The following is an 11,400-nucleotide window of genomic DNA, read 5'->3' on the forward strand; positions in this document are numbered from 1 at the left end:
GCTCGATCCACCAGGCCGTTGAATGCCATGCTAGGAGGTCTGGATTTTATCCTGACAAGGGTGCACAGGCATGGGAAACCCTTTAGGGATGGTCAGATTTGAAACCTGAAACATTGCTCAGACTGGGGAACTTTAGGAATGGAAGCAGGGACACAGGTTAAGTCACTCACTGCCAGCAGCTTTCTCGGGGCGAGGTCATGGTGTCCTGGCGTTTCATTGACTGTTCAACAAGTGGGAATGTTACAGTTTACAGAAAATGGGCAAGAATGGAGGCACAACATGGTCAAGTTCAGTTTGGATGTACTGAGTTGGAGGTTCCAGTGAAGCGTTCAGGTGGCTAGCTGATGATTGGATATACAGTCTGAGTTGAGAATACACATCTGGGAATCATCAGATTGATTGGCAAGAAATGAGAACTCGTAAGAAGATCATGAAGGTAAAGCAGCCCTGGGCTGGAAGCTGGAAAAACGTAATATGTAAAGAAAGGATGGCTAGAAGAATGTGAACTAGAAGGAGGCGGAGAGAATGTTGAAAGAAGAAGCGAAACCTCAGGGTGATGTCATGGGAGCCAAAAGGAGATTGGCTTTCAGGATCAGACCCAGTCTTACCTCCTGTAGTCATACCACATTATATCAGGGCAGAAAAAGTATGTTGAATTAACAAGTATGAAAGTGTCTCTGAAGCCAGACTGCAAGGGCTAAAGAGTCACTGAAAGGAAAGGGAAAGAAGATGGTGACAGTTGGTAACTTCTATCAATGAGTTTGGTAGTGAAGAGAGGAGAAATCTTGCCCTGGACTTAAACTTTGAATTGTGGCCTTATGGACAGGGGCAGATGAGGAAGTGAGGGGGCTGTTTAGAAGACATCAAGCACTATGAAATGGTGCCCTGGTGGATCCTTGGAGGAGGAATCGTCCTCCCTGCATTGTGAGGGCGAATGAAGGAAGTGGGACTGATGCTGCAGCTGTGATGCAGATAGAGGAGGGGTGGGGGCAGGACTATGAGAGAGCATCTCTGTGAAGTGGAAGGTAGGGTCCTCTGCTCAGTGAGGGATGAGGTGGTGGAGGGGATGACTTAAGGGATGTGGTAAAGGTTTGAAATAGCTTCCATGGGAAATGGGGAGGTTGCAGACTGATTTCCAGCAGAAACTGTAAATCATGAATTGTTGGCCAATTACATCCACTTAGCTGTATGTATCCCCATGGATTTTTAAACCAAGACATAGTTACTTTGTGGAAAAGATAAAACCGGAATTTTGGGGGGTGGGGATGACCAAAGAACAAACAAAAGAAGCTTTGAGTGTGTTAGCCATATTTGATAACTGGGCAGAAAAGATATGAAAATTTGTGGGAACTGAGACAGAACGAGAGGCCAGAAGCTGTGATGACACAGAAGGACTGATGCACCTGGCACAGTGGGGTAAAAGAGCTGAAAAGATGAGAGGGTGTGACTAATTTGGGAATGCCGGAGATTGAGATTCACAGGCTGGGTACTTATGGGTAAAGACAAGGGTCAGGGTTAGCCAAACAGTAAGGCCCAGCAGAAGTGGAGGTCATCGGATTTGAGGGTGCTAAGGAACTGGGGCTCAAGGTGTTGTAAGGATCATGCCTGCTGTGCACAATGAAGGCAGAGCCTGAGGGAGAAGGGACGCCCAACCCATGTGCCCGAGAGACTCAAGGAGGAGTCATGTGGCTCTTCACTGTTTCTCACTCAGCAGGCACTTTGCTGACACTCCCTATCCCTTGACCGTCTTGACCTTGTTCCCTGTGCCATTCATCATGTTGGGACAGCACCTGCCACTTGCTAGAGACTACCAAAGGAGCTGACATACTCATGCCCATTAGACCTGAAAACAAGTTCTTACATCACTGGAATGTACACTCTATGAAAGCAGGACTGTTGAGTTTTGTTTTGTTTTTCACTGTTGCGTCAAAGCACAGGGCAGTATCTTACAATTCATCACTCAGAGAAGAATGAATACCTTGACATCAATATTGGCCCCGACTGCTCCTTGGTACACCTGGTCACAGCCTCTGGCTGCCTTCGCCCAAATGCTCTTCCAAGTTCTCTCTATTTGGGGAGCTCAGATCCCAGCTCCACCTCTGCATCCCTCCTTCAGCTGAGCGTCTCTCCTCTCACTTCTGAGGTCAGAGCCACGTGTTAGACCTTACTCATCATCTTCTCCCCCTTACAGAATGCTCAGGCTTTAGCTGCTTCCTTATCACTGTAGTTGGAAGAGGAAGTACTCCTACTATTCTCCGAGGCTCATGCTTCCCCTTTTTTAGACATATTAGGGACTGTACTCTTCATCTCATCACCTTCTGCTTTTCTTTCTTGAACCTGTCATCCTTATCTTGTTCAGCAGTTACTCCCTCCCCACCAGGTATACAGCTGAGCCATAAAACAGGAACAAAAAGACATTTCTTCTGTCTTGGACCTTAAACTGTCACCTTTCCTCCCCTTTTTTCTAGTTAAAAAAATCTCTCAAAAGTGTTCCCCTCTATTTACCAAGTGTTCCTGTTTCCTTGCTATGTGTCCACTGTTTAACACCTTGAGTTTAGGGCTGTACGCATGAATTGCTGAGCTGTTTTGACTATTTCTCCTGCATTCCTAGGGATTCCCTATGGTCTTCAGTTCCTTTGTTTATTAATCCAGCAAGTATTTAAGCACCTCTTATTGTCAGGCACATTTCAAGATGCTAAACAAAACAGCAATGAATAAAACAGACGAATAACCCTGCCCTTGTGGCTTTTACTTTCTAGAGAAAGAAACATATCAAATAATGTGTGTTTGTGAAATGTGTATTTGATACTAGCAAGTGCATAGGAGAAAAATGAGGCAGAGAAGAGATGCAGGCAGTTTCGGAGTGGAGGAGTTTACTGTTTTAGACTGAGTGACTGGGGAAACTTACAATGAAGGGATGACAGTTAAGTAAAGGTCTGAAGGCGGTGAGGGGGTGTGAGTCGATAGCTCTGTGGGGGAAGAAAATGCTAGCAGAGAGAAGAGTGAATGCGCGGTTCCTGAGGTATGAGTGGGCCTCATGTTTCTGAAGAACAGTGAGAAGCACCATCCTCATCTTCCTTGACCTCCCAGTAGCATTTGCCATTTGCTCCCCTTTGCTTTTGGAAATGTCTGCTGGGATGACTGCTCTGGTTTTGGCCTTCCCCATCTCTTTCACTGATTGTTTCCTTCTTTGTGCCTGCCTTTTAATCTTTTTTTTCCCCCAGTGCTTTTTTGTTAGTCCTGCTTTCCCCTGCACATGCTGTGTATCGGCAAATCACATTCTTAACTGGGCTCTGACTGCTTCACCGGGGACCACAGATTCAATATGTCTGACATCTGCTTTGTTGCCTCACCTCCCCCAACCCCCACAAAGGCTCTTGCCTTCTGTTTTCCTTGTCCATTTTTGGCTTAACTACTTAGTCTCCCCATTTAGAAAACTTAGTTATCTGTGACTTTGTTATCCCTCACCTGCCACTTCTAGTTGGTCATCTTATCAACCTCATTCTCCCTCCTCTGTGCCCGAGTCTTCTTCAGCAACACCCTTGCCGTAATAAACTTACTTCACACTACATGTGCTCAACGCATGCTCCACCTTGTCTTAAATGCTCTTCTCGCCCTTCAGGAGCAAGCGCACATGTTATCTCCTCTCTGCAGTGGATTCTCCCATATATCCAACCCTTTGGAACCCCATGGACTATAGCCCACCAGGTTCCTCTGTCCATGGAATTCTCCAGGCAGGAATACTGGCATGGATAGCCATTCCCTTCTCCAAGGGATCTTAAGCACTAACATATGTTGGATCATTGAAAATGCAAGAGAGTTCCAAAAAAACATCTACCTCTGCTTTATTAACTATGCCAAAGCCTTTGACTGTGTGGATCACAACAAACTGTGGAAAATTCTTCAAGAGATGGGAATACCAGACCACCTTATCTGCCTCCTGAGAAATCTGTATGCAGGTCAAAAAGCAACAGTTAGAAATGGACATGGAACAACAGACTGGTTCCAAATAGGGAAAGGAGTACATCAAGGTTGTATGACTTACATGCAGAGTATATCATGCGAAATGCCAGGATGGATGAAGCACAAGCTGGAATCAAGATTGCTGGGAGAAATGTCAATAACCTCAGATATGCAGATGACGCCACCCTTACGGCAGAAAGCAAAGAATTAAAGAGCCTCTTGATGAAAGTTAAAGACGAGAGCAAAACAGTTGGCTTAAAACTCAGCATTCAGAAAACTAAGATCATGGCATCTGGTCCCATCACTTCATGGAAAATAGATGGGGAGACAGTGAAAACAATGAGAGCCTTTTTTTTTTTTTTGGGGGGGGGCTCCCAAATCACTGCAGATGATGACTGCAGCCATGAAATTAAAAGACACTTGCTCCTTGGAAGAAAAGCTATGACCAACCTAGACAGCACATTAAAAAGCAGAGACATTACTTTGCCAACAAACGTCTGTCTAGTTAAAGCTATGGTTTTTCCAGTAGTCATGTATGGATGTGAGAGCTGGACTATAAACAAAGCTCAGTGCAGAAGAATTGATGCTTTTGAACTGTGGTGTTGGAGAAGACTCTTGAGAGTCCCTTGGACTGCAAGGAGATCCAACCAGTCAATCCTAAAGGAAATCAGTCCTGAATGTTCTTTGGAAGGACTGATGTTGAAGCTGAAACTCCAATAGTTTGTCCACCTGATGCAAAGAACTGACTCGTTGGAAAAGACCCTGACGCTAGGAAAGATTGAAGACAGGAGGAGAAGGGGACGACAGAGGATGAGATGGTTGGATGGCATCATAGACTCGATGGACTTGAGTTTGAGGAAGCTCCGAGAGTTGGTGATTGACAGGGAAGCTCGGCGTGCTTCAGTCCTTGGGGTTGCAAAGAGTCGGACATGACTGACCAACCCATTGTGTACATAGCTCTCCAGTGCTCCACATGGTGATGCAATGATGAGTATCTTGCCAGACTGTCAGCTCTTTGAATCCACAACTAAGTCTTATTAATCATTGTACCTAATGCTTTCCTGTGTTTGCCCTGTTTTGGACACATAGCAAAGAGGATAGACAGACAGACAGACAGATGAATTTGGACCGAAGCACACTTCATTACAACATATTGAGTATGTAGGGGAAAAAATTAAATTCCCCAAAATACATATGCCTTCATAAGTAGCTTTTATATGTTATATGCAGAGTACCAGCATCTTTGAGGACAACTGGAATCAGTGTTTTATTAGTGTTTGCTTGAATCCTGAGTGTTTTCATGCTGTTTCTCACTTGTTGAATCACTGGCAAATCGTCCACTTGGCAGGTGACATTGGCTCTAGCTTGTGGCAGGCTGAACTTCATTGCTGTCTAGGCTGAAGGCTTAAGAGCAGTTATTTTATATCAGACTTTTAGTATGTAGTTATATAAATACATGGTTTGTCATGTTAATAACAGTGCCCTTTCCTGCTAATTTTGGTCTCTATAAATACTTTTCTTGTTGTTGTTGTTGAAGGTATTTTAATTACTGACACAAATTTCTCATAGGATTATTAGGCAAAAATTAAGCAACTAATAAATATAAGGAAACTGAGAAAATGTTCTTATTACATTTAAGATACAGAGATTCTGGGACAACAAGTGATTATTAAAAGGAAGGAGAATTAAGTGTTTTTTAAAAAATTTATATATATCACTCTGCTGCTGCTGCTGCTAAGTTGCTTCAGTCGTGTCCGACTCTGTGCGATCCCATGGACGGCAGCCCACCAGGCTTCCCCGTCCCTGGGATTCTCCAGGCAAGAACACTGGAGTGGGCTGCCATTTCCCTCTCCAATGCATGAAAGTGAAAGTGAAGTCGCTCAGTCGTGTCCGACTCTAGCGACCTCACGGACTGCAGCCCACCAGGCTCCTCCGTCCATGGGATTTTCCAGGCAAGAGTACTGGAGTGGGGTGCCATTGCCTTCTCCAATATATCACTCTAAAAAGGTTAAATGTGAAGGCATTCACTAGTTTAGCAAAATGTATTTTCCTTGCTTAGGAAACAGTCCATTATATATTTAAAAATTTTTTTAAATTGATGATTGTTTTACAATATTGGTTTGATTTCTGTCATACATCAACGTGGATTAACCACAGGTTAATTCATTAGTCCCCTGCCTCTTAAATCTCCCTCCCACATCCTGCCCATCCCCACCCCTCTAGGTTATTACAGAGCCCTAGTTTGAGTTCCCTGAGTCATAAACAGCAGATTCCCATTGGCTGTCTATTTACATGTTAGTGTATATGCATCCATGCTACTCTGTCCATTCATCTCACCATCTCCCTCTTTTCCCCGTCCCTTGTCCATAAGTCTGTTCTCTATGTCTGTGTTGTATATTAACACATATATATGGCATCGAGAAGGATGGTACTGATGAGGTTCAGTACCATCCTTCTCGATGCCATATATATGTGTTAATATATGATATTTGCTTTTCTCTTTCTGACTGACTTCACTCTGTATAATAGGCTCTGGGTTCATCCACCTCATTAGAACTGACTCAGATGCATTCCTTTTTATGGCTGAGTAGTACCATCGTAGGGAGAAGGCAATGGAACCCCACTCCAGTACTTTGCCTGGAAAATCCCATGGATGGAGGGGCCTGGTAGGCTGCAGTCCATGGGGTCACGAAGAGTCGGACACGACTGAGCGACTTCACTTTCACTTTCATGCATTGGAGAGGGAAATGGCAGCCCACTCGTGTTCTTGCCTGGAAAATCCCAGGGACAGGAGAGCCTGGTGGCTGCCCTCTATGGGGTCACACAGAGTCGGACACAACTGAAGTGACTTAGCAGCAGCAGTACCATCGTATATATATACCACAACTTCTTTATCCATTTATCTGTCAAAAGACATCTAGGTTGCTTCCATGTCTATTGGCTATTGTAAATAGTGCTGCAGGGAACATTGGGGTACATGTATTTTTTTCAGTTTTGGTTTCTTCAGTGTATATGCCTAGGAGTGGGATTTCTGGGTCATATGGTGGTTTTATTCCTAGTTTTTTAAGGAATCTCCATACTGTCTTCCATTGTGGCTCTATCAATTTACATTCCCACCAGCAGTGAAGGAGGGTTCCCTTTTCTCTGCAGCCTTTCCAGCACTTGTTGTTTGTGGATTTTTATTATGGCCATTCTCACTGGTGCAAGGTACTATCTCACTGTAGTTTTGATTTGCATTTGTCTAATAACGAGTGATGTTGAACATCTCTTCATGTGTTTATTAGCCCTCCATATGTCTTCTTTGGAGAATTGTCTGTTTAGCCCTTTCGCCCGCTCTTTGATCGGGTTGCTTGTTTTTCTGGTATTGAGTTGTATGAGCTGCTTATATATTTTGGAAATTAATCCTTTGTCAGTTGTTTCATTTGGTATTATTATCTCCCTTCTGAGGGTGTCTTTTTACCTTTTTTATAGTTTACTTTGCTGTGCAAAAGCTTTTAAGTTTAATTAGGTCCCACTTATTAATTTTTGTTTTTATTTCCATTATTCCAGGAGGTGGGTCATAAAGGATATTGCTATGATTTATGTCATACGGTGTTCTGCCTATGTTTTCTTTACAGGTTTTATAGTTTCTGGTCTTACATTTATGTCTTTAATCCATTTCGAGTTTATCTTTGTGTATGGTGTTAGGAAGTGTTCTAATTTCATTCTTTTACATGTAGCTGTCCAGTTCTTCCAGCACCACTTAATTGAAGAGAGATTATCTTTTCCCATTGTGTATTCTTGCCTCCTTTGTGAAAGATAAGGTGCCCATATGTGTGTGGATTATCTTTGGGCTTTCTGTCTTGTTCCACTGGACTATACTTCTGTTTTTGTGCCAGTACCATACTGTTAGAAACAGTCCATTGTATTTTGAAAGGAATTTTCAAGTAAGTAAAAATAATTGAGGCAGTGAGATAAATAGTATTTTTGATTTTATAGAAGTTTTTTGTCTTGATTTTGTTGATGTCAAAAATGTAATCATTATATTCTGTTTTCCTTTAAAAAAAAAAAAAAACAACACTGCCCCAGTTTTATAAAACCTCCTTGTGAATCTGTATGCATTTTAAGAATATTGGTGTTATTTTAGTGAGTAGCCTACAGTTCACTTAAGCATTGTGGCTGGCCATTACAACAAAGTAAATGGAGTAAAGGACAAAAAAACTAACACATGATCACTTTCAAAATGTCATCTAGCATATTTTCTGCTGTCATATTGAGAGGCTATTTAAGCTGTTGACACGAGGAGAGAGCACAGTTCATTTATAGAGCAGGCTCCCATAAAGAGCAGAACGCTGGGTGGATGAGGTGGAGATATGTGGGCTTGAGTTGCAGTTGAAACCAGTAAAAGGTGAGACTTTGACTCTAGAAGGCTGGTGGTATTCTAAATGTAAAAGACTCAGAAGTTGTATTTCTAACACATAGAAAAATGCTAATGTGTTTGTTCAAAAATAGTCCTGACTCCTAAGGTTGGAACAGACCTTGAAATATGGTTCACTTGAAATTAATTTCCTAGGCTAATGGGTTCTAAACATTTCGCAGCCATTCATATGCCAAGTATTATTAGTGGTTAGTGGAACACTCCTTTAAGCTGTTTTGAATTTGGATTAAAACAAGGAAGGAAGTGAACAAATGACATTTGGATGTTCTTGCCTTCTTGAAGATCAGCTTCTTACAAAACTTCATCCTATGAACCTGCAGTGGCCTAAGGTGGTTTCACCTTGGCACACTGATATTTTTCTGACTCACACTTGAGCTTTCCTTTTATAAAGACCAGTGAGTGTGACATCTGACAGATACTATCAGACGGCATTCCTCGTACAAGTAGGTGAGTGAGCATGTTGGGAAAGGCAGGCTGAGTTGGCCCCTTTGCCTGAAGCTAAGGACGCTTTAAGCAGGAGAGAGCATGGACTGCCAGCACAGCCACATGGTGTACACGAGAACGGAGTGTGCTTCACTGCTGCTGCTGCTAAGTCACTTTAGTCGTGTCCGACTCTGTGCGACCCTATGGACAGCAGCCCACCAGGCTCCTCTGTCCACAGGATTCTCTAGGCAAGAGTACTGGAGTGCGTTGCCATTTCCTTCTCCAGTGCTTCACTAGTAGGTTAATTATGAGCAGGTAAAACATACCCCTGAAAGTGTTCAGCATCTGCAAGAATTCCTGGTGCTGCCCACCATCTGCATTAATGCATATATCAGGGCTTTGTGTTTTACCATTTTTTTTTAACTTGGAGTATAATTGCTTTATAAGCTCATGTTTCTGCTGTACAACAGAGTGAATCAGCTCCAAGTATTAACAGACATATATCCCCTCCCTCTTGTCCTTCCTCCCCCGCCGCATCCCACCCATCTAGGTTAGCATCCGGCTGAGCTCCCCAAGCTGTACAGCAGGTTCCCAGAGCAGGAATAGAGACGCGTACACAGGGAGGGGAAAGGGAGGGTGCTGTGAATTGGGAGAGTAGGTTTGACATAGATACACCTCCATGCATACCATGGAGAGTTGATAGTGGGCTTTCCCTCTCAGTTGATACACCATGCTGCTGTCTTTCCTCATCTTCTTGAGAAACAGTTTTCTATCATGTGGTAGCTTCAGGGGTTAACACGAGCAGAAATGATGAAGTCTGTTTAGGTGTTGTCTGTATGGAACACATAAGAATACTGTCTATTAGTTCTGTAATAACAAGGGCTAATTTGAGATACATAGAAGGTTTGCTATGATGTGTGCCTTTACTTACTCTCCACACTTACCTTTCGCTCTTCTCTTTTTACAATCTTACCTCCAGTCATTTTAAATTAGAAGCTGACTCCTCATTGGACATGGAGAGAAGATGGATGTGTGGGCTGGGGAAGGTCGTGGGGTGGAGGGGAGGCAGAGAGAGAGGGGGATACACGGACATCCCACTGGCTCTATCTATGTCTCCTTCCAAGGGCACACTCCCCACCCCAAGTTACCTCCTCTGCTCTCACCGCCCCCAAACCTACTAGTTAGCCCTGGGCTCCCACGTGGACTGTATTTCTCCCTTTGTGACATTTACCATATCATGTTGTTAATGCTGTGCTGACTGTGCCCTTTAGTAGGTTGTAAACTACTAAGAGGTGGAAGCCATCCATCTCATTCACAGAAATATCCCTGGCCTTTAGCACAGAGAGTGTCACGCAATAGGTTAGCAGTCAGCCCTTGTCATTTTTAAAATGATGATGCTTAATATTCTCTGTTTTGTTTTCCAAGATTTCCCAAAGTGAGGACAGAAGGACCCAGGCCCAGCAGCTGATCACTCTTCCAACACAGGAAGATTCCAAAAAGCCCAACGACCTTTCCAGTTCCACTTCAGAGGCCAAAATCGGAGAAAGTGATAAACAGACAAAAGAAAGCTTCTTCCAGTTTCTAGGTAACTTATTCAATATCTCAGGAAAATCATCTCTCAGTGAAGCCAAGCAGTCTTCTTTCAAAGATGAACATGACAAACCTGAGAAAGACTTACGAAATCCCAGTCGTCATGAGGAAGGGGGCCAAAGGGAAAGTGCTGGTGGCTCCCTGAGAACCCAGGCGCTTCCAGCAGAGGAACAGTCCAGCTCAGCCGAGCTCTCAGATGCCTTTTCTTTGGATACAACACAAGACAGTGAACAGGAAACCAGTGACTTGCTGAAGTAAGTTTAAAATTTACTTAGCTGAAAAATTGAGCTTTTGGACCTAGCCTCAGTTCTACTACTGTTGATTAAGGGGATTTGAAAAAATATTGTTATGTCCCTGCTACTAGGTGAAAAATTACATGATTCTGTATACCATATCTAGGGTCTTTTGAGCTATTTTAGTGGGTGGTACTAATATCTTTTAGGTGCTAACTTTGTTATAGTACAAGATTTACTTCCTTTTTTAAAAAATAATTTTATTTACTTATTAATTTTTGCCTGTGCTGGGTCTTGGTTGCTGCACACAGGCTTTCTCTAGCTGCAGTACGCAGGCTTCTCGTGCGGTGGCTTCTCTTGTTGCGGAGCATGGGCCACAGAGCGCAGGCTCAGTAGTTGTGGCGCGTGGGTTTAGCTGCCACACAGCATGTGTTCCCTCCTGGACCAGGGATCGAACCAATGTCTCCTGCATTGGCGGGCAGGTTCTTTACCACTGAGACACCAAGGAAGCCCACAAGATTTATTTCTGATTTAAGACTTCTTTAAATGGGAATGTTTTCTGTTGTCTGAATTCTTCTGTAGTCAGGCAGTGTGTTCAGTATCTGCCTTTTGGGAACAAAGATAGGCCTATGATTTGTGTTCACATTCTATCAATATCATTTCTTTGTGGAATCCAATTAAAGGGATTAAGAGAAGAAATTGACTGTATTTATAAAAGTAGCCTTTTGAACCTTTCTCACAGCTCCAAGAAACAAATCTTGCACAAATTTAAGG

The 11,400-nt window shown here is 43.2% G+C and overlaps 1 protein-coding gene across 1 annotated transcript in view; it reads left to right on the top strand.

The window, feature by feature from the left end:
• CRYBG3 (crystallin beta-gamma domain containing 3) overlaps positions 1-11,400 on the top strand; it is a 127,163-nt gene that overhangs the window by 36,217 nt on the left and 79,546 nt on the right. The window contains exon 3 of the mRNA XM_002684681.6: positions 10,229-10,647. Within this exon, the coding sequence (XP_002684727.3) occupies positions 10,229-10,647 (419 nt within the window). The remainder of the gene's footprint in view (positions 1-10,228; positions 10,648-11,400) is intronic.

This window comes from Bos taurus, chromosome 1, assembly GCF_002263795.3.
Source record: "Bos taurus isolate L1 Dominette 01449 registration number 42190680 breed Hereford chromosome 1, ARS-UCD2.0, whole genome shotgun sequence".
NCBI lineage: Eukaryota > Metazoa > Chordata > Mammalia > Artiodactyla > Bovidae > Bos > Bos taurus.